This window comes from Mustela lutreola, chromosome 10 (assembly GCF_030435805.1).
Source record: "Mustela lutreola isolate mMusLut2 chromosome 10, mMusLut2.pri, whole genome shotgun sequence".
In the NCBI taxonomy this organism is placed as follows: domain Eukaryota; kingdom Metazoa; phylum Chordata; class Mammalia; order Carnivora; family Mustelidae; genus Mustela; species Mustela lutreola.
Window position 1 is genome coordinate 18,630,836 of NC_081299.1, and position 27,181 is coordinate 18,658,016.

General features: G+C 47.5%; 2 protein-coding genes across 2 annotated transcripts in view; one reads left to right on the forward strand and one right to left on the reverse strand.

Annotated features, from left to right (window-relative positions):
- Positions 1 to 14,921: 14,921 nt before the first annotated feature.
- On the reverse strand, positions 14,922 to 16,065 carry LOC131809949 (basic proline-rich protein-like). Its single transcript, XM_059137455.1, has 2 exons — positions 15,300 to 16,065; positions 14,922 to 15,208 (listed from the first exon to the last, which is right to left on the reverse strand). The coding sequence occupies exons 1-2, from the start codon at positions 16,063 to 16,065 to the stop codon at positions 14,922 to 14,924; spliced, it is 1,053 nt and encodes a 350-aa protein (XP_058993438.1).
- A 47-nt stretch (positions 16,066 to 16,112) lies between these two features.
- The window catches only part of MAN1C1 (mannosidase alpha class 1C member 1), a 139,010-nt gene continuing 127,941 nt past the window's right edge, over positions 16,113 to 27,181 (forward strand). Inside the window, exon 1 of the mRNA XM_059135383.1 lies at positions 16,113 to 16,664. Coding sequence (XP_058991366.1) covers positions 16,125 to 16,664 — 540 coding nt within the window. The 5' untranslated portion in view covers positions 16,113 to 16,124. The remainder of the gene's footprint in view (positions 16,665 to 27,181) is intronic.

The window sequence follows — 27,181 nt, forward strand, 5'->3', positions numbered from 1 at the left end:
GAACTTATAGGAAGATCAGAGAAGATAGGAGGTAGAAGGTAGGAGATAGAAGGTCAGAGATGTGAAGGAGAGGAGAGAAAAGAGAATCGTGGGCGGAAGAGAACAGCATGTGCAAAGGTCCTGTGGCGAGAGGACACAGAGCTATTCCTAGGGACAGGAAGAAGGCCCGGGATGGTGGAGCTCCTGTAGCTTGGCATGGTCAGCATCTTTTGTAGTATGGCATCCTGTACTAGAAAGACCAAGAAGCTGGACTTCTTGGCCCCCAGATGGGATTTAGGTCCTAGCACCATGGATGCACCATGGACATTAACACTGTAGACTCATGTCTCTCTGATCTGGGGGCAAGGAGACTGTTTATCTGCAGCAGCTGTTGCCGAGAACCGTGTCTAGAGCCTCATCTGCAAAGAGCTTCACTCAGAGAAGGGATCAGGGCAGAGTTTTGCTCTGGAGGCAGCAGTGGTGGTGCTTCACTCAGAGAAGGGATCAGGGCAGAGTTTTGCTCTGGAGGCAGCAGTGGTGGTGCCAGCATCCTGATTTCCCAGCTGCTTGATCATGGTGGAGGCTGCAGTGTCATTCTGGGATCATTTCTGGAAGCTCCGCCAAGAACCCACCTCTCCAGCCCTCCCCACAGCACCAGAGGTTACTTTCCCCCATATGAAGTTCCTTCCTGCTTAAACAAACTGGAGTGGTTTTTGTGATCAGAAGCTGAGACCGGCTGTGGTGGATGAAAGAGGGCTACCAATTCTTTCCCATCAAGAAGTAGAGCTGCTTTTCCTCCCCTTCAACCTGGGCTGGGCCCATGACTTCTTAACCAAAAGATAGCGATAAATGTCATACTCTATTCCAGGCCTGGCCTTAAAGTTAAGAGCGAGGCGTTTCTGCTTTTTACCTCCTGGAATGCTCACTTTTGAGACACTCCAGCTGGCATGCCATGAGAATCCCAGGCCATAGGGAGTCCCCAGCTCACAGTGCCAGTTGTACTCCGAGGCAACAGCCAGCATCTGTTACCAGAGAAGGGAGTGAGCATCTTGGAGAATTGGCCCCAGTCACACCTCCCGATGATGTTCATCTCAGAAGAACCATACATCTGAGCCTAGTCAAGCCCAAGAATCACAAGAGGTAAAAACAGGTGTGGTTTTAAGGCACTATGTTTCAGGGTGACTTGTTATGCAGCAACAGATAACTGAAATACTGACTAATGCAGGCAGAGGGAGTAAGAGGAAGTGAGACAAAGCAGGGCAGGTCAGTAGGAGTAGATTACATGGAACCTGGATGGCCACGGTCAGGAGTTCTGTTGTCATCCTGAGAGCTGAGGAAAGCTGTGGAAACATTGAGCAGGAAGGTGACATGTTCACATCTTCCTTTCCTATGGACTACCCTGCCTGCTGTGTGGAGAGCAGACTGGAGAGGTGAGCCAGTCTGACTCATCTGTTGTTGAGGCTGTGGTTTGGGCTGGGGGAGAGGGGTAGGAATTGAAAGGGAGCAAGATGGGTGGCTCAGGGATATTTAGGAGGTAAAATTGTAATGCTGGGCGAGGGCTTGGTGACAGCGGGCCAGCTGGGTGGGCTCTACCTGATCTGTTCCTGTTTCTCTCAGGCTCCCTGTTACCTAGGGGCTCCTATCTCTACGAGGCATGAAGGGGAAGGAGCGAGGGCTCAGGTGTCACAGATACATTGGGTATGAGTCCCCCATTCACCCCCTACCTTCTGTGTTACTTTGGACAAGTCACCTAACTGCTCTAGATTTCACTTTCCCTCTTCAGTCAAATGGAGGTAATAAGATGATCATAGTAATCCCATTGGTTTATCAAACGTGCCTGGTGCACAGTGGGCGTGCATTAAATAGTTGTTGCATGAATGAATGTAATGGGCTGGAACCAATGGCATACGAGGGAAAAATAGACTTATTTTTCTTCTCTACCTGGAAACTTCTTCTGTCAAGGGAAGTCTTTCCTTCTCTTCACTCCTGATGGCCATCAGACAGATCCATGACTTTCTGGTCCCTTGGAGTTAAATATCAGTTTCATTTGGGGAATTAAAACTTACCTCCAGGAACTGCAAAGTCCACCCCAACCCAGTGAGGTATAACATTGTGATTTCCTGTCCAGCTCAAAGCTCAAACAGATACCTCCTTCACTGAGTACCTACTATGTGTCAGACCTGTGCTGGGGGCAGGTAGAATTGCCAGATCAAATACAAGAAGCCCATTAAATTTGAATTCCGCACAAATTAGTGAATAATCTGTTAGTATATGTATGTCCCAAATATTGCCCGGAGCATACTCACAGTAGAAATTATCTGTTAGGGGCCCCTGGTGGGCTCAGTTGGGGGAGTGTGCGGCTCTCGATCTCAAGGTCAAGAGGTGAAGCCCCATGTTGGGTGTTGAGATTATTTAAATGAATAAACTTAAAAAAAAAAAAAAGGAATCATTGGTTGTTTATCAGAAATTCAAATGTAACTGGACTTTCTATATTTTTATTTGCTACAAGGCAGCCCTCGTCCGCCTTGTCCCATCCCAGGGGCATATATATGAGCCCTCCCTGCCTCTGCCAAAGGCATTTGACTCTAGGTGAGCAGAGAGGTCAAAGGATCCCTTTCTATTTTCCCTTTAGCCCATTTGATATGACACGACTATCTACACACACGGTTTGAGAGGAGCTCCTTTGTCCATCTGATTGGTCCCAAAACCTATAGGTTTCCACCATTACAGCTACAGTCCTTTGGTCTTTGGAAACTCGTTTCTTTTCAGATGGTTAGGAAAGCACGTCTCCCTCTGGGGCAGATTAAAGCCCTATGGGTTAATCTATTATGTGACAGGGGATTGGGAGTAGGAGTTTCTGAGAAGAGCACTTAGTGGTGATTTCCTGGAAGGGGTGGGGGGCGTTTCTGCCAGGAGGGTGGGGAGTGAGAGGGACCCAAACTGTGGATCCTGGGCCCAGCTACTGGCTGAACTGGATCCTCCCTACCCTTATCCGAGCGACAGGCTGAAGAGGCACCTGGAGAGGGCCTGGAGAGGGCCTGGAGGAGGCCGTGGTCTGTGAGGTGGCAAAAGGGAAGCCCTGGGAGAGCTGAGCTGGGCACGTGGGAAGGGACGGGCTGAAGAGTGTGGATTTGGGGCAAGGCCCTGCCTCATGGGCTCTAGAGCCCCCGTCTTAACATGGGGTGTTGGGGTAGCCCACCAGACCCCTGTCCCAGTCCCCTTTGAACTTTTATCTCTGACTCACCAGGGCAAGCTGGACATCTGCTGGGTCCTTTGGTACCCCCCACCCCCACCAGGAGAGTCTGCTTCTGTGTCTGCCATCCTCTGCCACCACGGGCACATGGGGCCTGGCATAGTGTGGGCTGCACATGCCCATGGGAGGAACAGCCTTTTTCCCACCTGTCCTCAGGCCCTGACCCCGGTTTTCTATCCAGAAGCAGGAACCAGGTGTAGAGGAAGGCAAGGAAGGGAAGGAACCATGCTCCTGTCTTTAGCTCCTCCTTCCGCTGGCCTTTGAAAGTAACCACTGAGCCTTTGGGGGTTCCTATCATGTAAGTACGGTTACTTCCAGCTTTCCCTTGGCAGTTTAGGGCTCGGGGTCCTTGGTTCCTCTAAGTTACAACCCACTGATCTGCTTTTCTGCCTTCCACATTTGTTAATATTATCTCTCTGCGCTAATTAGTCTTGTAGTTTTATGCCTTGAAAAAAATCCCCTTTGCCTTTGCGTTAGTGGAGCGGCGGGAGGGAGCCGAGCTGGGTGTGCGCATGCTCCATCTGTCTTATTTAACCAGATTTCAGTCAGTCTGATTTAATCTTTGCAATGATACCAAGGGCCCACTTATTACCCTCATTTTCCCGGCAAGGGAACCGAGGCTCAGTGACGGTGTCCACAGAGCTACTGAGCGGCACAACCTGATACCTCCCACAACCCTCTGTCTCCAACACTCTTTTCATCTTACACAGCTCTCCTGGCAGTGCCCCGAGCAGGCCATGCCCTCTTTAACCCCCTAAAAGTCGGCCTCTTATGTTGCAAAATCCCAGTTTGTCGGAAGGACGTCTTGGGGTGACCATGCCTTCTCCCATCTGCATGTGTGCTCTGCCTGAGCCTTCTGCAAGAGCCGAGGCAGCACGAGAGAAATAAGCTATTGTCGAACACAATTAACAATTTGAAATGACCTTAATGTCCAACAATAGCAGATTGGGTAAATAAATTACGGTATACCCATTTAAGAATTACTATCTGGCTGTTGGAATGATGAGGTAGAAGAAGAATATTTAATTTCATGGAAAAATGCTCCTGACATATCGCTAAATCAAAAAGAAAGCACATTTTCCAAGCAGTAGGTGCCATATAACAACAATAGCAAACACATATAATAACAAATTAATAAAAAAGCAATTAACACTTACTTGGAACCCTTGACATTTGAGTGTAAGTTCCAAGCCAATATTCAAAGTCAGAAGGAATTCTCTCTGCCCCAGGATATGAGATCAGGTCCTAAAGCCTTAGTTCCATCCTTCCCCCACCCCTACCTCTCCTCCCTCCTGATCCAGAAGCTTATAGTTCACACCCTGTGGACAAGAAAGTGTACTGACCTTTCCCTCACCCTTACCCGGGGCTTACTGAATCTCTACTCTTGAAATACCATGGGTTCCAAGAACATTTTATTTATTTAAAGATTTTATTTATTTCTCAGAGAGAGAGAGAGAACACAAGCAAGGGGAATGGCAGGCAGAGGAGGCAGAGGAGAAGCAGGCTCCCAGCTGAGCAAGGAGCCGGATGTGGGACTCAATCCCAGGATCCTGGGATCATGACTTGAGCGGAAGGCAGACCCTTAACCGACTGAGCCACCCAGGAGTCCAGAGAACATTTTAAATAGTCAAGTTTTTCTTTACCGTCAAGCTGGGCCCCTCAAAAACACCCCCCCCCCTTTTTTTTCCTTTGAGGGAAAGAAGGGGTACTCGAGTGCATGAGAGAAGGGGAGGGAAGTGGTGGGGAGTTGTAATGCTAGAAAGAAAATACCCCCGCTGCACACTAAATGAGGAAAAATGTACCAGAAACGTAGCCACAGCCTACTTTACGAAACACTGGATTTCTTTTTCCAGAGCTCCTCCAGACGAGGATAAAGATTTATGTGTTGAGGATGCCTTAGAATAGTGTGCCTCAAAATCAGGATCATTAGCCATTATGGCTGTGCTGTCCAGTCCAGTAGCCACTAGGCACATGGGGCTCATGGCGCACTTGAAATGTACCATAAATGTAAAAAACACACTAGACCATGAAGACTTGGTGTGTAAAAAGAATGTAACTTACCTTATTACCGATTTTAAAATAATAATTGAACGGATAATATTTTAGCTATTTTGGATTAAGTAAAGTAGATGATTAAAGTTAACTTCACCTTACAGGGTTGTTTAAGTTAAAAAACCTTTTTAAAGCCCTGTGGTCTCTGTGGCTTGACACGACACATATTAATTTTTCACCTAAGCTCCATGCTGGTGCAGCCAACGCAGATATGCAGAAGGTTTTGCTTGTCGTAATCAGGCAGGGACTCTGGCTGATGGAGCAGCTGCCGGCTCCAGCGCTCTGAGTCACCTTGCGAGAGGGAAAGTCGCAGCTCTGGAGGATCTGGCTCTGGCCATTAAATGCTCTGGCCTAGAAGTGACGCCTGCCATTCTGCTTCCAACTCATTGGCCAGAATTAGTCACGTGGCTCTGTTCAACCGCAAGGGGGTGGGACAATTCTACCACGTGCTCCAAAGGCAGACATCCAGAAATCCTTGGCAAACGGGACAAAGGACCCACTTTCTAAGTTTTAAATAAATTTATTTAAAATTTATCAGTTAAAAAAATTTTTTTTTAAATATAAAGAATAGTAGATAAAGTAGAATGGAGCAAAATAGGAAAGGGAGGGAATCACAAAGCTTTAATGTATGTATGTATGTATTTGACAGACACACAGCAAGACACAATACTGGCAGCGGGAGTGGGAAAAGGAGAAGTCTCCCTTCCCGCTTCCCCCACTGCCCAACAGGGAGCTACCCGGGGCATGATCCTAGAATCTGGGATCAGGACCTGAGCTGAAGGCAGATGCCTAATGACTGAGCCACTCAGGCACCCCATAAAGCTTTAAAATTATGGTGAGGCTCAATAAATATTTGTGGAATGATGAAAATTCTTTCTAAAAAGGGATCATAGCCACAGCAAACATGTCTCTTTTGCTTTTTTATTAACCAAGTGCTTGCCCACTGGTTATCTCAGATAGGGTATATGTAGGGTCCCCTTTATGAACAGATTGGTTCAGAGAGAAGAGTGATCTGCTCAGCTCATCCAATCAAATGGCAGAGATGGGACAAGGAAGATAACTGGTGGGATTCCATCTTCAAAACCATCTTTCTTTTTTATCAACCTTGAATCCTAAACTTGCTATTTTATATTTATTTGCACAATACAAATATTTAACATGTACTGAAGTTAGTACTCACATCACTGTTATTTTTTAGCCAAGGAAACTGAGACAGAAATAGACGAGATGACCTGCTCAAAGTTACATTGTCAATAAGAGGCAGGACCAGGATTCATCTGCGGGTCTCTAAGATTCAAGGCTGTAACCACAATTCTTTTGTCACTCTGCCTTATTGATCTGGTTTTAGAAAACACTTGAATGGCATAATGGATAAGGCTCGAGGGTACTTCCTCAAGATTGTTTGGTGCACGTGGTCTTTGCCCAGCAACACCCACCCAATGCCTCGGGCACTTCTTAACATCCTAACACCACAAGAGCAGATATTTTGAGATCCTGCCTGGAATTTGGAGCCTCAATAAGCAACCCATGGACATTAGAGAACAGGGGTGTCTGTGTGGCTCAGTCAGTTGGGCGGCTGCCTTCAGCTCAGGTCATGATCCTGGGGTCCTGGGATCCTGGGATCCTGGGATTAAGCCCCATGTTGGGCTCCCTGCTCCGTGGAGAGCCTCTTTCTCTGTCTGCCGCTCTGCCTACTTGTGCTCTCTATCTGTCAAATAAATAAAATCTTTACAGAAAACAGACAAACAAAAACTCCTTAATATTAGCAAGTGGAACCAGATGACTACATTACACCAGGATTACATTTTAAAGATACTATTTCATTTCTAGCTTTATGGGGCTTGATGTAAGCTTTTGGAAGTGTATTTTTATGAGACACAGATATTTATTTTACATGCTCTTGAAAAAGAGTGCCATAAATAATAGCTAACATTTAGTTCTTGCTATATGCCCTGTACCCTGCTAAGAAATTAGTGTGGATAATTTCATTAATCCTCACAATGTTAATGAGGTAAATGTCACCCTGAATTTCAGGAGTGAGAAGAACCTTGACTCCTTACTATGCTTGTGAAAGTGGCCTCACTGGTATTCTCAAGTACTGAGGCCAGCATCTGCTCTGCCTCTAACTACAAGATACTTATATGTTTTGATTCTTAAATTCCATATCTACCGTTAAGCAGGATGATCAAGGGGTGTCTGGGTGGCTCAGTCGCTGTCTACTTTCGGCTTTGATCGTGATCCCAGGGTCCTGGGATTGAGCCCCGCATCAGGCTCTCTGCTCGGCGGGAAGCCTGCTTCTCCCTCTCTCTCTCTGCTTGTGTTCCCTCTCTCACTGTGTCTCTCTCTCTCTGTCAAATAAATAAATTTTAAAAGAAAAAAAGCAGGATAATCTAGAAACTCTCAGAGAGGAGGGGTTTGCCTGATTAGGGCTTAGTATAATAGAACTTTCATCTGAAATGAAATCCATGTCTGAATTAATCTTCACTTGACAAATTAAAGTTCTCATAGGGACCATGGACAGAGTATTTGGAAATGGAGCTTCCCTTCCTGTAAACTTGGTTACAAAGTTTCAGTTCGGGTTGCTAGCTTGCTTGCCACTAAGACATGAGGCAGCAAGTGATTCTTGTTGTCCTTCATAACTTCAATTGACATTGATCAAGCGCTCACTATGTGCCAGACTCTATCCTCAGTCATTGACAAGGATTAGCTCCCATAGTCCTCAGAACCACCATATGTGGTGAGTATTGTGAACCTGTCCATCTTACAGATGAGAAAACTGGGGGCTCAAGAAGTGGGCAATTTGCCCAAGGTCTCAGTGTTGGTAGGAGACTGAGTCCAGACTCAATACTGGTACTCCAACTCCAGGATTCTTTTTCTTACCATTCTGCTTTCCCTTTTCCAACATACAGAGGACTTAGGTTTGGGAGGCAGATCAAGAATAAGTCTTGCTCAGCTCCTGCTCACTTGGAGGATGAGCCTGACATTTGCTTCAGTCTCTCTCTCGCTCTCTCTTTTTTAAAGATTTTATTTATTTGTTTGACAGAAATCACAAGTAGGCAAAGAGGCAGGCGAGGGGTGGGGGAAGCAGCCTCCCTGCTGAGCAGAGAGCCCGATGTGGGGCTTGATCCAAGGACCCTGAGATCATGACCTGAGCTGAAGGCAGAGGCTTAACCTACTGAGCCACCCAGGCACCTCTGCTTCAGTCTCTTGATGGTCAGCTATCTCATTTAATTCTCACATCATCTTCCTGAAGTATGTATTACTATTGACATCCCTCTTTTGACAGATGGAAAAACTGAGGCTCAGAGAGGTTAGACAAGTTGCCCATGATCAACTGGTCAATGTGTGGGAAAATCAGGCTTCTCTGACTTCAAAGCCTTGACATTAGGCCAGGGTATTTCACCCTTGACACTGTTGACATTTGTGGCTGGACAGTCTTATTTATTTATTTATTTATTTATTTACAATTTTTATTTATTTGACAGAGAGAGGGAGAAAGAGAACACCAGCAGGGGGAACCGGAGAGGGAGAAGCAGGCTGAGTAGGGAGTCCAATGTGGGGCTCAAATCCAGGACTCTGGGATCAAGACCTGAGCTGAAGGCAGATGCTTAACTGACTGAGCCACCCAGGAGCCCTTGGACAGTTCTTTTTTTTTTTTTTTTTTTTTTTTTTAAGATTTTATTTATTTATTTGACAGAGAGAGATCACAAGTAGACAGAGAGGCAGGCAGAGAGAGAGAGGGAAGCAGGCTCCCTGCTGAGCAGAGAGCCCGAAGCGGGACTCGATCCCAGGACTCTGAGATCATGACCTGAGCCGAAGGCAGTGGCTTAACCCACTGAGCCACCCAGGTGCCCTGGACAGTTCTTTATTGTGGGGGGCTGCCCTCTGCCTTGTAAGATGTCTAATAGCATCCTTGACCTCTATCTACTAGATGCCAGCAGCACTCCTCTCCCAACTGTGATGGCCGAAATTCTCTCCAGACTTTGCCAAATGTTCTCGGGGAGCAACATTGCTCCCAGTTGAGAATTCTAACTCCTGGCTGACTGGATGACTCCTGATTTAAGTTTGGGGACTCAGGGAAGATAAGGTGAAAGGAAATTTCGTGACGTTCTTTTAAGATCTATGAGGGCAGGAGCGTTGGGATGACTTAGTTGGTTAAGCATCTGCCTTCAGCTCAAGTCTTGATGCTGGGGTCCTGTGATTGAGTCTCACATTGGGCTCCCTGCTCAGCAGGGAGCCTGCTTCTGCCTCTCCCTCTGTGTGCATGCTCTCTTTCAAATAAATAAATAAAATCTTAAAAAAAAAAATCTATGAGGGCAGGTGTTCAGGGCTCTGTGACTCTGAAATCAGCCCCCACCGCATAGAGAGATATTGACTAAGTCTTGTAGCCTGCTGGAGTGAGACCAGCTGTAGGGCCTTTTATCTCGAGACTGACAGGGTGCGCTCTCACTGGGCAGGGCCCCAATCATCAGTGTCTCCCCTGCCCAGGGTTCAATTTATCTGGAGGCCATTAAGGAACCAGCTGATGATTATCTCTTGGCTTGAACTTGGCTTTATCTCTGGTCTTTGATTCTAAATAGGACTAATGACCACTTGAGATTCAGGTTGGGTACAAGCTGCCCAGCACCTTCTTGATGAACCGAGGGGAAGCCTCTCACAGCCCAGTTCACTGCTCCCATCTCAACAAATGCTCCCACCTCCAGGGCAAGTTAAAGACCCGGGAGTCAGTGCAGATGTCTCCCTCGCAATCAATGTCCTATTTCAAGTATTCACTAAGTCCTATCGATTTGGATCCTAAATATGATTTGGATCCTGCAGTCCTGGTGACTGCCCCTGCCCCAGGCCAAGGCACCATAGACTATTGCAATATCCTCTCAAAGGAACCTACCTGTTCACTCCTGCCTTCCATTCTGTTGCTCACACTGCAACTAGAGTAGCTTTTATTATTTTTTCTTTTTTTAAGATTTTATTTATTTATTTGACAGATAGTAAGAGAGGGAACATAAGCAAGGGGAGTGGGAGAGGGAGAAGCTGGCTTTCTGCTGAGCAGGGAGCCCGACGCAGGGCTGATCACAGGACTCTGGGATCATGACCAGAGCTGAGGGCAGATGCCTAACAACTGAGCCACCCAGGCACCCCCAGAGAAGCCTTTTTAAAATGTTAATCTGAATCTACCCACCCACCTACCTCTCTACACACATTCCTACTCCAGCCCTAAATCATTCAGTGATGCTACCTGTCTTTCCCCATCACTCTCTCTACTCCACAGACTTACTGGCTTTTCTGTTTTCAAAAGCACCATGTTCTCTCCACCCCAGGGCCTTTGCACATGTTGTCCTCTCAGGTTTGTGTTCTCACTGCCCCTCTTTGCTTACATAGCTTCATTCAGCCTTAAGGGAAGTCTTCCCTGACCACTTTGCTCCCCACCCCCTTAGTTTAGGTCTAGATCCATTGTTCCACATTCCTACAGCAGCATTTCGCTCTTTCCTCATTGTTATCTCAGGCTGTGTGCATATTTGGGGATTGCTCATTTGTTGAAACTCCTCTTCCCCTTGAAACTGTTCCCACAAATGGGAACAATGTATCTATTTTTGCTCACCATTATATCCCTAAAGCCTTGTATATGCCTGGAACATAGCAGGCACTTTATAGGTACTTGTTGAATGATGGTAATGAGCACATACAATCCTACCAACAAGCTTCTGAGAATTTCACCTGAGGCCAGTGCCCTGCTCTGACCCTCTACAGCACCTCCTTTCATGGCATTATAAGATGGAGAGCAGTAGTAGACTTGAAAGACATAAAAGGCTCTGGAACCTGACTGGGTTCAAATCTTCCCTCTGACACTTCCCAGATATGGGACATTGGGCAAATTCTTTAACTTCTGTGTTTTAGTTTCTTCTTCTGTAAAATACCAATAACAATAGTACCTGTCTCGTGGGGTGGTTGTAAGGATCCAAAAAGTGAGCTTCTAGAACATGCTATTGGAAGGGCTTGGTGCATAACGAGTGTGCCACTAATCTTAGTTATTATTAATATTATTAATAGAAGAAGCACAGATTCTAGAAGTAGATGAATCTGGTTTTCTGTCATATTTGCAAATCATTCCCTGTGTGACTTTGCATAAATCGTGTTACACCCCTGAGCCTCAATTTCTCCATCCGTTAAATCAGGATCTCAAGGCCTACTTCAGAGAAAGCCATCATGAGGGCCTGATAGGATGAGATATGAAGAATGCAGACCAGGGGCACCTGGGTGGCTCCGAGGGTTAAGCCTCTGCCTTCGGCTCGGGTCATGATCTCAGGGTCCTGGGATCGAGCTCTGCATCAGGCTCTCTGCTTGGTGGAGAGCCAGCCCCCAGCCCCCACCTGCTTCTCTGCCTACTTGTGATCTGTCAAGTAAGTAAAATCTTAAAAAAAATAAGAATGCAGACCAGTGCCCTGTGGTCCTTCCTGACAGCCTAAATTGGTCACTGTTGCCTATTAGATAGGAAGCTCCCTGAAGATAGTGTTTGCATCTGCTTTATTTAGAGGGCTGTTATCCTCAGCCCCCCTGTAGTTGGTAGTTGTAGGTGTTCAATACATGGTTCTTTTTTTTTTTTTTTTAAGATGTTATTTATTGAGACACCTGGGTGGCTCAGTGAGTTAAGCCTCTGCCTTCGGCTCAGGTCATGATCTCAGGGTCCTGGGATCGAGCCCTGCATTGGACTCTGCTTAGCAGGGAGCCTGCTTCCCCCTCTCTCTCTGCCTGCCTCTCTGCCTACTTGTGATCTCTGTCTGTCAAATAAATAACATCTTAAAAAAAAAGATGTTATTTATTTGAGAGAGGGAGAGTCAAAGAGAGAGCTTGAATCAGGGGGAGGGTTAGAGGGCGAAGCAGACTTCCTGCTGAGCAGGGTGCCGGATGTGGGGCTTGATGCCAGGACCTGGGATCATGAACCGAGCTGAAGGCAGACACTTAGCCATCCAGGTTAAGTGGGTGGTTGAGCCACCCAGACACCCTTCAATAAATAGATCTTTGTTGAATAAATGAATCAATAATGGCAGGGACCATGCTTTGTCCATCTTTGTGTCCAACCTGAGACTAGTGAAATACCTAGCATCTAAGTTCAATAAAAGTTTGTTGACAGAACAGATTTTTAAAACGCCTACTCATTTCTGTTTCCCCGCTCCATTTGAATTTCTAAATTAAACTGAGAAAGATACTTGTTAACTTAGCCTATACCTCTCTAGCCTTAGTCGTCTTATCTATAAAATGAAGCTATAAATAAAATCCACCACATAAGAGTGTTCGGAAAAGTAAACGAAGCAATATATATTTGGCACACAGGAAATGTTAGTTCATTATTATTCCCTTTCCTGAGCCTCAGTTTTCTCATCTGTGAAATGGGCACCCACTCACTCATTCATTCATTGATTATTCAACAAACACAGTGCTGATGTGCAAGGCATTGTAATTAAGACCCAGGGCGGTTAGAGAAGTGAACAAGCCATGGTCCCTGTCGTGAGGCACTGTCTGCTTCGGGACTGTATATGAATAGAAAAACCCAGGGATAAAAAAGCCAAGGTAAATGTGAGGTCTACAGAAGCTGGGATAGGGGCCCACAGGGTTTCAGTGAGCTCTTGAGGAAGAGTATAAAAAGTCACCAACTCAGTGTAACCACCAACATGACATCAATCTGAAATGGATTTGATCTCTCTGGGCTTTGGTTTTTGTAGCCTGGGTCTGTGGAATGTGCCAGTTTTGCTGCAGCTCTGCTTTCTACCCCTGCTCACCAGCATATGAGAGGCTGGTCCAGGTGTCACAGTCCCCCTGAGCATCCAGTTCAAACAGACATACCCTTCCAAGACTCAGCCTTGCTTTCCTCCCCTTCCTGCTGGATCCTACCTTCTCAGGGGACTGAACAGTGATTCCCTTATACCCACAATGTGGAACAACAGGGTGCCTCCAAGGAATGCTGGGCTCCTGGTTCTCCAAAGACAAGCCTGCCTCTTCTCGGGGTGGGACCCAGAGAGGGAATGCTTGGGCACTGGGAATAGGGACAGGCCAGGCCACGTGTCTGGGTTCCTGAATCTAAGGGGATCCCATGTTTGACTCTGATGTTCACAGCTGGTTCCAGGGAACTGACTCCTGCCAATCAAACTAATGAAGGATTGAAACATCTGAATTAGAATTTTACATTTAAGCTAGGTGCAACTTGCTGGGTTGGGTGGGACTATCTGTCTCCTCTCCAGTCACCAACGTATTTGCACCTGTTACCCAGAGCAGTCTTTTACTTTCAAGTGAAAGAAATTTACATGTCAAGGGTATTTAAACATCAGGGGAGGGTCTGCTGTCAGTGGCCTGCCAGAGGGAGAAGGATGTCTGAGTCCCAGTGGCCCATCCTAGCAGGCCTCAGGGAAGAAGCAAGATTTATGAGGTGAGAGCCCGCCTGGGCTGCTTCTTCTAACCGTAAAGGCCTCCCTGCAGTATTTTCTGTCTCGTCAACGCTGCATTTCATTTTAAATTGCAGCTGAAAGCAGATATTTTCCCTCTTGCCTATTACACCTCTTAATTTGTCTCTCCCTCTGCTGTTATTTGTCTCTATAAAGTGTTTTGCATGAAAGACCCACACAGCACAGTGTTGCTTTGCCCTGGGTTAGCTTTAACAGGAAGGGAAAGCACAGAGAGGCTTAAGTCCAAGGAGGAAGGTGTGAGAGAGGGCCTTGGAGTCGAGAGGCACACAGGTCTGGGAATATATGGCTGGCAGTGGGTACGTGTGCATGTTTTTGGACCTGTTGTGGGTCAGTGGGTATGTGTGTACACAAGTCAATATTCATACTGATACGTTTAGATGTCTATGAATGCTCCGGTGTAATCACCTGATGTCCGTACCTAAATTAAGTGTATGTGTGCAAGTACTCACTCACACTCAACCCCGAGCGCATATGTATCTAATGCATAGAAGCACACATGTGCACAGAAACACGCGGGCATCTAGGTATGCACGTCACATGATGCGTGTGGTCTGCACACAGGACCAGGGTTCTCTCTTCTCTGCCCTCACCTCACATCTCTCCCTCCCCCACCCGGGGACCCTAGTCCAGTTTGGGGCTGTGGGAAAAGGAAGGCAGAGCTGGTTGGTGGGGGTCCAGTGGAAACACTGCCTTAGCCTGGTCCAACAGCGGCTACTGCTCCCCGGCTTGGCTCCAGCCACCTTTTCCTTAGCCTGGCACAGCAGCACCACCACGGCTTCTGCAGAAGCTCTGGGGACCCCTGGGCAGGCCCCCAGCTCCCTGTCAATCCCAGAGGGGTGACAGCGGCTCATGAACAATGGCCAGAGCCCTTTAGACTAGCGGGGTCTCCTGCCCCCACCCGTAGGCCAATGACCCTAGCCGAGCGGTTGGGGGGGGGCCGGCACGGGGGCCTCGCGGTTGCTCCCGGACCAGCGAACGCTGGCCACTAACCAATGGACGACTGCAGCCCAACGGGGATCCCTCCGAGGCAGCCAATGACCTCGTTGCGCTCTCCACCCCGCCCCCGCCAACTCCGCGCAGCTGGACCATTGGTGCTGGTGGGATGGGGGGAGTGTGCGCGGCGCTGGCCACTTGAGGGAGGGGGCGTGGCTTGGAGTCCCCTTGCCTCTCCCCACCCGCGCTTAGGCCCCGCGCTCGCTACCCACGGACGCGAGGCCATTGGCCTGGCTGCGGCGCCGCGGCGGAGGTGGACCGCGGGGCGCGCGCAGTGGGCGTGGCCCGAGGGCGTGGCCCGGAGGGAGGCGGGGCCGCGGGCGCTGTCTCAGTGAAAGCGGAGCTGCGGCGGCGGCGGCGGAGGCGTCCGGGCGGGTGTGCGCGCGTGTGGAGCGCAGGCTCGGCGGCGGCGGCGGCGGCTCAGCCTGCGGCGGCGGCAGCGGCCCGTCTGGAGCGGCCGCTGAGAGGACGCCAGCTGCAACGGGAGAGGTGCAGACCGGGCTGCGCGCTCCGCGGAGCCGGCGGGGGCCGGGAACAGGTGATCCCCGCGGGGTGCCGAGCCCTACCGAGTTGGCGGGGCGGAAGTCCGCACTCCCGGGCGCAGCTGCAGCCGCCCTGCCGCGGCTGGTCGCGGACGGCGCCCGGCTCCGGACCGCGGCTGGGGCATCCCTCAGCTCCCGCGAGCCCAGGAAGCCCCCTGCCCAGTGGGCTCAGAAGTGCCTGCTCCCGCTGCCCCGCGTCCGCTCCGTGGCGGAGCAAAGTTGTGGACGTGTCCCGATAGCCGAGCCGGGGGCTGTCGCGACCCGGCAGGGTCGGCGCGCTCTCGCAGCGGCGCTGACACGCCAGCTCCGCCACCGCCTCGCCCCCTGAGTCGGCCCCTTCTGGAAACTGCTTCTGCGGCTGAAACTTTGGGGCGAGGGGCTGCGAGCGGCTCTGCGCGGGGACGAGGCCTGCCGGCGCCCCTCCGCGCGGACTGCCTGGGCGCCGCGGACGGCATGTGACGGCCTCGGCGGCGGCCGTAGCGCGGGAAGGCGCGGGCCCTGCGGGCTCCGGCCGCTGCGAGGAGGGGCTGCGCGGCGGCCGGAGAAAAGGCTGTGGCGCGCGGCCGACCTTTGCGGGCCCGGGCCCCGAGCCGTGCCGCCCGGCGCGCCCGGGCCCCGCCGAGATTCGTTGCGCCTCCGCCTCGGCGCTGGGGCACTCGCCCCAAACTCCCTGAACTTCAGGGGCAGCCCCCGAAGCGGCGAAACTCTCAGGGACACCCCCACCCCCGACCCCGGGCGGCGCCCCTCGACGACCTCCCCGCAACGAACCCCGGCTGGCCAGTGCCTGCATTCGGAGGGCCTCGGGGGCCCGGCCGGAGCTGACCAGCCCCAGCCCGGGGCCAGGCCACGATGCTCATGAGGAAAGTGCCCGTCTTCGTCCCGGCCTCCCCGTGGGGGCTGCGGCTGCCGCAGAAGTTCCTCTTCCTTCTCTTCCTCTCGGGCCTCATCACCCTGTGCTTCGGGGCCCTCTTCCTGCTGCCCAACTCTTCTCGCCTCAAGCGCCTCTTCCTGGCCCCCCGGACCCAGCAGCCTGGCCTGGAGGTAGTGGCCGATATCGCCGGCCACCCCCTGGCCCGTGAGCGGGAGTCGCCTCCCAACCCGGTCCCCGCCGTGCCAGCCCCCGGTGAGGACGATGCCAGCAGCCAAGCCAGTACCCGCCGCCGGAAAGTGTGGCTGCGGCGCACCCACCCCACCGGGACTCGGGAAATGGCCACGGCGGCCAGGAGCAGCGGCAGCACGGCCCTCAGACCCCAGGAGGGGGGCATCCCGTTTAGCTTTGACTTCAACGCGTTCCGGAGCCGCCTCCGCCACCCGGTCCTGGGGACCAGGGCAGATGAGAGTAAGGAGCCGCAGAGCCTAGTTCGAGCCCAGCGGGAGAAAATCAAGGAGGTAAGGACTCTCCTCCCCCGGAAAGCGAGAAGACCCTTCGTGCTTGCGTCTGTTCCTCCGGGTCCCAGTCACTTCTGGTCCCTAGACTACTGTTCTAGGCCCTCACGGGACACTGCACCCTCTCTCTCCTCCCAAACTTTCCACCTTCTCCTCAGTGGGCACTTTCCCACTGCTGGGTTTAGTTAATCATCCCCACCTCTGACGGATGGGAGCCGAACCACTGGATCGACTCTCCCCCACCCTGAATCTGGTCTTTTCAGTCAAGTCCCCAACCCAGATGCGCTACACTCTGTCCCTTTTTGGAGTTGCTCGTTAGCTTCATTAATGGACACCCACTTTGCCTACCATGGGGCCAAGGGCCACATTCTTTCTCACTGTATGTCCTTAAGCCCTGACTTCCCCCAAACCCCTGTAGGATCTGCTACCTGGAAATCCAGGATATGGGGATGGGGTGGTGGTGGTGGTATTTAGGATCCTGAAAGTATTTTGTAATCTAGCCAGCAACCTACAAACCAGAGGGTGTTGTGCATTCTTGCTAACTATTTCTGTTGAGCTTTGAAACACTTATACATAAGGAAATGTGATGTAGGAAGGAGTGATCAAGAGGGCGGTGGTGATGTTACAGAAGCTCCGAGGTTATTGGCTTAATGAAGCAGGTCTTGGACTCGTTCCCCATAGGGACTGTACCAGGGACGGGTTTAGAAGGATCATTTTGAGTGTCAATCTTGGTCTTAGTTTAAGAAACGAAAAACAAAAGCTTGAAGACTGTTGCCAAGCCATGTCTGGTAACTAAATATTCTGCTCTACCACTATTAGAGCTGCCTCCTTGAGGTTTTTGCCCAGCAATGCAGAGGGGGCTGCAGTGACACCCCCAGGCCACGAGGGGGCTATGGGCAAGCTGTGGGCCAGGGTCTCCTCCCTAGAAATGAGAGGATGCATCCCCCACTCCCTGTGGACCCAGAAGGAAAAGGCTGTTTCCGTCTGGACTTCTTGGTTTGCTGCAAAGGAGTCAGCCGGTCTGACTTCCAAGGGGAGCTGGCAGCAAGGGTCGGGACCTGACCTGCCAGGATATACTCAGAGCCAATGGAGAGCTTAGCTATCCCTCTCTCCTTGTCTGGACTATCCCCCATCCCAGTGTTCACCTCTGCCTTACTTCTTACCTCTGTTGGTACTCAGCCCTTCTGCGATAATCCCTGTTGGGAGACTCTATCTTAACTAGCAATCACAGGTCATTTTGTGACGTCAAGATTGGAAGCCACAAAGATAAGTCCCTGTTTAGTGCATGTGCGCACTCTCGGTTTCCAAATTCTTATTGAAATCTCAAAGATTAATCGAAGGCTGGAACTTGCAGTAGCTAAGAAAGGGACATAATTGCTCCCTTTTTAGTTAAGAACTGTGTTTTTGATTACTTACCTGAACCACCCACAGCTCCCTTGCTCAAAGCTAACTCTGAGCACATTAGCCCTTTCTGCCTTTTTATACCTCCCCAGAGGGCAGTCACCCCCAGTGAAATTACATATAAACTGCATGCACGCAGTTTCCCATGGGGTGTCCAGAGCTGCCATCATCTTTTCAAAAGGATCCCCCAAACAATTAAGAATTAACTACTGTCCTCTTCAGAAGAGGGGTTTTCTGCGCTTGCATCTAGATCTGTGACCTATTCCTGAAAGCCTGGGGTTGAGAACCATGGTAGGAAGAGTGGGCTTGCTAGTGGAGACTTGGTTCTGCCCCTCCATACACAGAGAGCCTCCCTTGCTGGCCGAGGCTGCAGGCTGCAGCAGCTAGGGGATGGTGGGAGGTGTGGAGATGCTGCTGTATAGGGGGTGGTAAGATAACATGGTGGGTGAAGGTCTGCGCTGGCTGCCAGATGTCTGGGTAATTCAGCCTGGCATCTCTGAGCACCCCTGGTAGTAGCTGGAGGCCTGCTTGCGTTTACCTGCAATTGGTGTTCAATGAGCCCTCTCTTAGTATCTTGGAGACCTTCAACTCCTCAGAATGGAGGAGGCTGAACTATATACACTATTATATTTTGAAGCCTATTGTCTCTTCAGGCTCCTTGAGTTTGGACCCCCCGCCTTTCCAAGCAACCTGAAAAATGCGAGGCAGAGTTTTTGGTTTAGCTGTTAACACAGAGTTGCCTTCCCTGGCATCCTGCCTGATAAGGAATGCATAGGACTATGGCTGGAGGATGTCTTTATTTCCTTCTCATTTAAATTTCTATCTGTGCCATGCCCAGGGGTGGATCATTTTAGAAAGGTGCCTATTTTCATAAAAGGGACTGTTGCTTCCCTCTCTGGTTTGTTTATTTCCAGACATGGATTGATTAGACCCCAGGAGCAGAGGGGGAGCTAGCATCAGATAAAAAGGGCTCTGTTCTTATAAGATGAGGTTTTTAAAGTGAAAGTAAACGTCAAGAGAGACCCAGAGAGGGTGATAAATGAGAGTGAATGAAGACTGGACACCCGGGCTCTAGATCAATGAAATATATTTATAAACATTCTGGTTCAAGAGATGAACATGGGCATGAGGTCTGTGCTGATAAGATGGGTTGAAGCTGCATGTTCTGGGTGAACATGCATCAGGAAACAATCTGTCAGTAGTACCAACTCTTTCTTCTCACTTTGCAGCCTTGGAACCTTGGAGGAGGCAGTGTGATGGAAAGGGGAAGGCCAGAGACTGTGGGTTCAAGTCCCAGCTCAGGGGGGGCCTGGGTGGCTCAGTGGGTTAAACCACTGCCTTCGGCTCAGGTCACGATCTCAGGGTCCTGAGATCAAGTCCCGCATTGGGCTCTCTGCTCAGCGGGGAGCCTGCTTCCCTCTCTCTCTCTCTCTCTGCCTGCCTCTCTCTCCATCTACTTGTGATCTCTCTCTGTCAAATAAATAAATAAAATCTTTAAAAATAAAAAGAAAAAAAAGGAAAAAAAAGTCCCAGCTCAGTTATCATCAACTGTCTGACTTTGGGCAAGCCACCTGCTCTCATCCCTGGACCTTATTTTTCCTTCTGTAAAATGGAGTGAGGGAGGGGAGAATAGGGTGGTCACGTACACTCTTGCTCCCAGACCTGCCCCAAGCAGCTGCCAGTCTGGTTAGGGACTCCTTAGCAACTGGGCTTTCCCCAGCTCTGTATTCAATGGTATTAGTTCCATGGAGTCAGAGACAATGGTGTGTTGTTATTGACAATGGTGGTGGTATTCACTGTTGTATCCCTGGCACTTAGTCAAGAGTAGATATTCATACAGTTGATTAAGTTAATTACTCCCATCATCCATATGGAACTTTAGAGATGGGATTGAACCATGACAGATCCTCATATTGGGATCATGAAGAGTAAAGAGTTGGCGAGAATATAAAACAGCTTGCTAGCAGCCTTCCCTTTCAGATCTGATGATAATATAGGAAATTATTGTCATGATTATTAATTATAGGGGACGTTAGCCATTGGTGGATTTCTTACAGATTCAAGTTCAGCAGACTCTTCTCACTCATGACAAGAGCTGGGAGTGTATAGCTTGTCAGGGTTACATCCCAGTGAAAGGATTTAGACTCTCTTGGGTCCTCCTAATGATGATTGATAGCTGACCAGGAGAACCTTGGTTGTCCCTTCCAGTGAAGGGGGTTTTGTTATGGGGAATTGAGTAGTCTGGGACATTGAGAATATAGTACTGGAATGAGGCTGCCCCTGGCAGAACATGGGTTGAATTTCTATCCCCATCCCTGTGCACCACTGTATGTGGCAGTCCTGCTAAGAATCCAGCCTGGGTTCAAGTCCCAGCCACACCATCAACTCTGACTTCAAAGAAAAATTCCAGTCACTGGGCCTGTTTTCCTGGTAAAACAAAGGGACTGGCATTTAGGGAACTCTGCTCTTTTCCTAACTCCCACCTATTTACTGGTTTGTTTATGGATCTGCCCAACCACCTAGAAAAGGGTCAGATACTTAGTGGGAGCTCAGTTACTTGAATGAGTGTCTATAGTGAAGATCTGTAAGCTAACAGCTGAGGTTGCTGGTGACAGAGGCTGGGTCTTCTTCCTGAAGGTACCTGGAGTTCTAAGTGTCAGAGGAAGGGCTGTAGCAAGGTTGGGGACTCAGTTGTGGTATTATTCCAAGTGCAAGTCTACCAGGAAGGGAATGGGGAGGTGGCAGCCATGAGTAAAATCTTTTCATGCCTGGATAGCAGGCATCTGGAGGATGCCTGAGTCGCCCTGTGGTGCCCGAGACTTGGCAGGGAGTGCCCCAGCTCTTGCTTTCTATGCCCTGCTGCCTTAAGCCTGCAGGATATTGCTGGTTATGATACGTGACTATGTCTGAGTAAGTCATCTTGGCAAATGATCTTTGCTTGCCATTAATGGACTGGTTCGTTAGTCATGTGTGGTTTCTCTGTATATCTGATTTATCACCACTAGTGCCATGGACAGGTAGGAAAATTAAAAGGCTTTGTGTTCTTTGTAGCATGTGAATCTGAGCCTATGAGATGTTCAGGATAATTAATATTAGGAACACCTTAGATTTAAATAGCTTTCCTTTGAAGAGCTCAGTTTAAGTTGCCGATTCATCAAAGATCTTTTTCTCCCCTTCTCCTTCAGTTTCACTCTTGTCCTGCTCTATGATACGTTTAATGTAGGTAGGAAGACTGGCCTGTAATAACTGGACGGGTCCCTTGGGAGACCCTTCCATCCTGAGCCCAGCCACACCTCAGCCTTCCTCCTTGGAACTGAGTACTGGGTGTAAAGCTTAGAAATTGTGCCCGCCCCCCTGCCCTGCCCCAGTGTACAACTTTAACCTGCGGATTGGTTGGATCTTTTCTTTCATTTTGAGGTGTATTAACATTTGGGGGAATCAGGTGCAGACATTCCACAAGCAATTGGATTTTGGGCCTCACATCCCTAACTCTGTTGTTAGTGTTACGTCTAGAAACAGTGACTTTTAAAAGTCAGTTTATTTCACACTGTAGTTAGCAGAGGGGTACGAATATAGATTCCCCTGTGGTTTTCAGAGTGACTGATTTACATCCGAGCTCAAGAAATGCTTTTTCTCTAGCTTTCCCCGAAGACTGATCCATTACTCTACCAAAAATAAATATTGTGATATATATCAGGCATACTTTGCTCAAAGGGACTTACATCTTTTCTCTTATTGAAAAAAATAAATCAGGCTCACAAATTGGAAAGTCCCATTCAGGGGAGCAGTTTGATTATCTTAGTGGGCACCTGGTCTTGTGGGTACTGCCTCTGGTCTTCCTGTACCCTAAATTGAGTCTGTGTTAAGGTAGGGGGTAGGAGCTTTAAGAAATTCTCTCCCTGGGCGCCTGGGTGGCTCAGTGGATTAAGCCGCTGCCTTCAGCTCAGGTCATGATCCCAGTGTCCTGGGATCGAGCCCCGCATCGGGCTCTCTGCTCAGCGGGGAGCCTGCTTCCCTTTCTCTCTCTGCCTAACTCTCTGCCTACTTGTGATCTCTCTCGGTCAAATAAATAAATAAAATCTTTAAAAAAAAAAAAAAAAAAGAAAAGAAATTCTCTCCCTGCCTGCCTTGCTTTCATTGGCCCGGTCAGGAAAGCCTTAGCAAGGAAGTAGTGGACAAGATTCAGGAGAGTAGTTGTCTCTCCTGAATTCACGGGTATTTACTACATTACTTTAAAAGAGAGTCCACTGTACCTTGGTGGCTCAGTTGGTTAGGCACTGACTGATTTCGGCTCAGGTCATGATCTCAGGGTGGTGAGATGGAGCCCCTTGTCGGGCTCTGCCCTGGGTATGGAGACTGCCTGGGATTCTCTCGCTCTCCTTCTTCCTCTCCCTTACCCTCTCTAAAAAACAAATAAGAAATAAAATAAAAGAGGGACCCTGCATGAAACAGGGATGAGTGTTGTGAATCAAAGATGATGATGATGATGATGATTATTCTAGTCCGTATACCGCAGGCTCAGAAAGACCAGGCTCATTTAAATAGCAAGGTCTGGTTCTTGACTTCTGACTACCCCACGGCCAAGGTCTTTTTTTTTTTTTTTTTTTTTTTTTAAAGATTTTATTTATTTATCAGAGAGAGAGAGGGGGAGAGAGCGAGCACAGGCAGACAGAATGGCAGGCAGAGGCAGAGGGAGAAGCAGGCTCCCTGCTGAGCAAGGAGCCCGATGTGGGACTCGATCCCAGGACGCTGGGATCATGACCTGAGCCGAAGGCAGCTGCGTAACCAACTGAGCCACCCAGGCGTCCCCCCACGGCCAAGGTCTTACCCACAACTGTTTACATGATTTGGGGAAAAGAAACAGCAGATTTTTTTTAGCTCTGGATTCTCATAGCAGATAATGACAGGACACCAGACTGGGGACTCCTCAAAAGAATTCTGAGGAAGCAAGAGCCCAAGTCCCTCTTTTCCTCCACCTCATGTCTAGAGGCTGGTTATTAGCTTAAGCAGCATGATTTTGGTTCTTTTATTTTTTTTATTATTTTTATTTTTTTAAAGTAGGTGCCACACACAACGTGGGGCTTGAACTCAGCACCCCGGAGATTGACGGTCACATGCTTCTCTGATGGAGCCAGCCGGGCGCCCCAGCTTTGGTTCTTTTAAATGCAGAGTGGATGTGGCTGAGATCGCTGTAAGTCACAGTCACAGATCCCTGTAAGTTACACCGTTCTGCCATCTCCACCCCCAAAGAGAGGAGACGCTGTGGAGCCCCCCAGCCTATAGCTATGGGCTCAGTGTGTGGTGGCCCAGGTGTAGGTGTTTTCTTCCCTGAAAAGGCTGTTTTCTAAGATTTGGGCTGAGAGCTCCCCAAACTTGGCTGGCAGGCAGGCAGTCAGAAGAGCTCTTACTTACAAGGAGGTCTGAGTTATGTCTCTTAACTCTGCATTTTCATTAATTAAAGGCTAAGACCAGGGCAGTTGTCCATCTGTTTTAGGGGAGAACTGTTAGTGATAACTTTTACAGAAGAAACTTCGACATACCAATTCATGTTCTCCTCCTTCGATGAGCAATAATTGTGCTTTTATTTGGCATGCTCTGGGTATCAGCTGCTCCACAGGTGAATGTTACAGGCAAGTCGTTTTCACGAAATAGCAGCCATTTCCAGCGGCTGAATAACAGGAGGTTTCTCTTTCCTCCTTCCACCTCCAGCGGTCACCAAAAAATCCACCATGCGGGTACAGCAGTGTTCTGTGGGCCCCGCTGAGTGGTCTAGATAAGTCTGTCAGCCTCTCAATGCCTGTCCCTTGTGTGTGTTTGTTTTTTTACAACAATCCCACAAGACAGACACTATTTATTTAAGTATAGTTTCCATACAGCAGAATACACAGATCTTAAGTATACAGTTGGCGGAATTGTAACAAATGCGGAAAACCATTGCAAAGGTTTATGGAAATAAATATGGATCATTTCCATCACCTCAGAAAGATCCCTCTGCTCCTTCCCAGGCAGTCCCCCACCTTCCACCTCCCATCTCCTATTTCAGTTTGTCGCTGGAGATGCGTTTTGCCTGTTCTGAAACTTTGGAGTACTACAACATATGCCCTTTTGCACAAGGCTTCTTTCACCAAGGATGTTTTTGAAATTCATCCATGTGTGAATGCCTCCTTCATTCCTTTCTGTTATCAAGATACATTCTGTTGCATGAATACACTGCAGTTTGTTTCTCTGTCACCTGTTGTGGACTTTTTGGTTGTTTCCAGTGTTTGACTGTTATGAACAAAGCTGCTATGAATATTTTATGTACAAGTCTTTGTATAGATACGTTTCCATTTCTCTAAATATGTAGTAGAATTGCTGTTCATAGAGTAGACATTTGTTTAACTTTATAAGAAAACTAGAAGCACTTTCCCCAAGTAGTTAAGGCCATTTTATACCTCCGTCAGTAGCGTGTGAGAATTCTGCATCTTTGTCAACACTTGTTATTGTCCACCTTTTTGTTTAGCCGTTCTGTATGGTATATAGTAATATTTTGTTGTTTTAATTTTTGATTCCCTGTTTACTGTTGGTATTGAACATCTTTTCATGAGTTTTATTTACTGTTTTTATATTTTCCTTTAAGTGTCCAAATCTTAGGCCCTTTTTAAATTAAAAAGTTGGGCTCTTTATCATCTTACTGAATATAGAAATTCTTTACATATTCTGGATATAAGTCCATTGTCAGATATACATTTTATAAATATTTGCTTCCAGTCTATGGTTTGTCCTTGCATTTTCTTAGGGGTAGCATTCAAAGAGCAGAACTTTTAAATTTTGATGAAGTCATTGTACCAATATTTTTTTTTATGGTTGGTACTTTGTGTCTACTTAGAAAAAAAATGTTTGCCTTCCACATTGTTATGAAAATAGTCTCCTATTAATTCTAGAAGCTTGATCATTTTAGTTTTTACATTGAAGTCTACCATGTACTTCAAATGAATTTTGTATGTGGGGTGAGGTAGGAGTCCAGAGTCATTATTTTACATTTAGATGTTCAGTTGTTTAGTACTTCTTCTTGAAAAGTCTTTTCTTTTCCCCTTGAATTGCTTTGATGCCATGTTAGATTTATCATATATATATGTGTGTGTGTGTGTGTGTGTGTGTATGTATGTATATATATATATATATATATATATATATATATATATATGGTTCTGTTTCTGGACTCATCTACGGAATTATCTTTATACCAATGCATACTATCTTGATGCTGTAGCTTTATAATAACTCTTAAAACCAGGTCTTCTATCTTTAAGTTGCTTTTTCAAAATTGCTTTGGCTATTATCGGTCCTTTGCATTTCTGCATACATTTTAGAACAAGACTGTCAGTTTCTGTGAAAAATCCTGTTGGGAGTTTGATGGGGTTTGCTTTGAGCCAGTAAGTCAAATTGGGGAGAATTGATACCTTATCAGTATTGGGTCTTTGATCCATGAATGTGGTGTCTCTTTCCATTTATTTAGATTTTCTTTAACTTCTCTGAACAGTGTTTTGTAGTTTTCAATGTAGAGGACTTGAACATCTTTTATTAACTGTGTTTCTAAGTATTTTCTCATTTTTATACTGTTATAAATGGTAATCTTTAAATTTTTATTTTTAGGGGCACCTGGGTGGCTCAGTTGTTAAGCATCTGCCTTTGACTCAGGTCATGATCCCAGGGTCCTGGGATTGAGCCCCACATCAGGCTCTCTGCTCAGTAGGGAGCCTGCTTCTCCCTCTCCTCTGCCTGCCACTACCCCTGCTTGTGCTCACTCACTCTCTCTCTGTCAAATAACTAAAAATATTTAAAAATAAATAAATTTTTATTTTAAAATTTTTGTTGCCAGTACATAGAAATGTAAGAAATTTTTGTATATTGACTTTATATCATGTGACCTTATTGAATTCATTCAATTTTTTTTTTGTAAATTCTTTAGGATTTATTAGGTATACAATCATGTTGTCCATCAGTCAAGACAGTTTTACTTCTTGCTTTCCAATGTTTATGCCTTTTATTCCTTTGTCTTCCTTGATTGAATTGGTTAGGACTTCCGGTTCAAGGTTAAATAGAAGTGGTGAGAACTGACCTCTTTGTTCTTGATCTCAAAGGAGGATCATTAAGTCTTTTATGTTAAGTCTGATGTTAGGTGTGGGTTTTGGTAGATGCCTTTTATTAGATTGACGTTCCCTCCCATTTCTAGTTTGCTGAGAGTTTTTATCAGAAGATCAAATTTTGTCAAATGCTTTTTCTGTATCTCTGGAGATGGTCATATTGTTTTTCTCTCTGATTCTATTAATATGATGAATGATATTGATTTGAAAAGAATGTTAAAATTGCATTTGATTTTCTAATATTTTGTTAAGAATTTTTGCACCTGTGTTTGTGAGGCATATGGGTCTGTAGTTTTCTTACAAGAGCTTTGTCTGTTTTTTGGTGCAGTATTATGTTACTTCATAAAATGAACTGAAAAATGTCCTCTTTTATTTTCTTAACAAGTCTGTGGGACACTATTATTATTATTAAATTTTTTAAAGATTTTATTTATTTATTTGACAGACAGAGATCACAAATAGGCAGAGAGGCAGGCAGAGAGAGAGAGGGGAAAGCAAGCTCCCCGTGGAGCAGAGCCCCTTCTTAAATATTTTATAGACCTTATCACCAGGGCACCTGGGTGGCTCAGTGGGTTAAAGCCTCTGCCTTTGTCTCAAGGCATGATCCCAGGGTCTTGGGATCAAGCCCCACATGGGCTCTCTGCTCAGTGGGGAGCCTGCTTCCTCTTCTTTCTCTCTGTCTGCCTCTCTGCCTACTTGTGATCTCTGTCAAATAAATAAATAAAATCTTAAAAAAAAATTTACCTCTAAAGCCATCTAGGTCTAGAGGATTTGTGTGTGTGTGTGTGAGAGAGAGAGAGAGAGACAGAGGGAGGGAGAGGTTTTAAATTATCAATTCAATTACTTTAACAGATACAGGGCTATTCAGAGTTTCTCTCTCTTGTGTTGGTTTTGTCAATTTTGCTTTCAAGAAACTTTTCTATTTAATCCAAGTTGTAGAATTCTTTTAAAAAGATTTTATTTATTTATTTGACAGAAAGAGATATAGTGGGA

Coding starts and splice junctions, on each gene's coding strand:
- LOC131809949 (XM_059137455.1), bottom strand. CDS start 16,065: ATGCAGGCACTGGCCAGCCGGGGTTCGTTGCGGGGAGGTCGTCGAGGG. Junction 15,209..15,299: donor ACTTCCGCCCCGCCAACTCG/GTAGGGCTCGGC, acceptor CTCCCGTTGCAG/CTGGCGTCCTCTCAGCGGCC.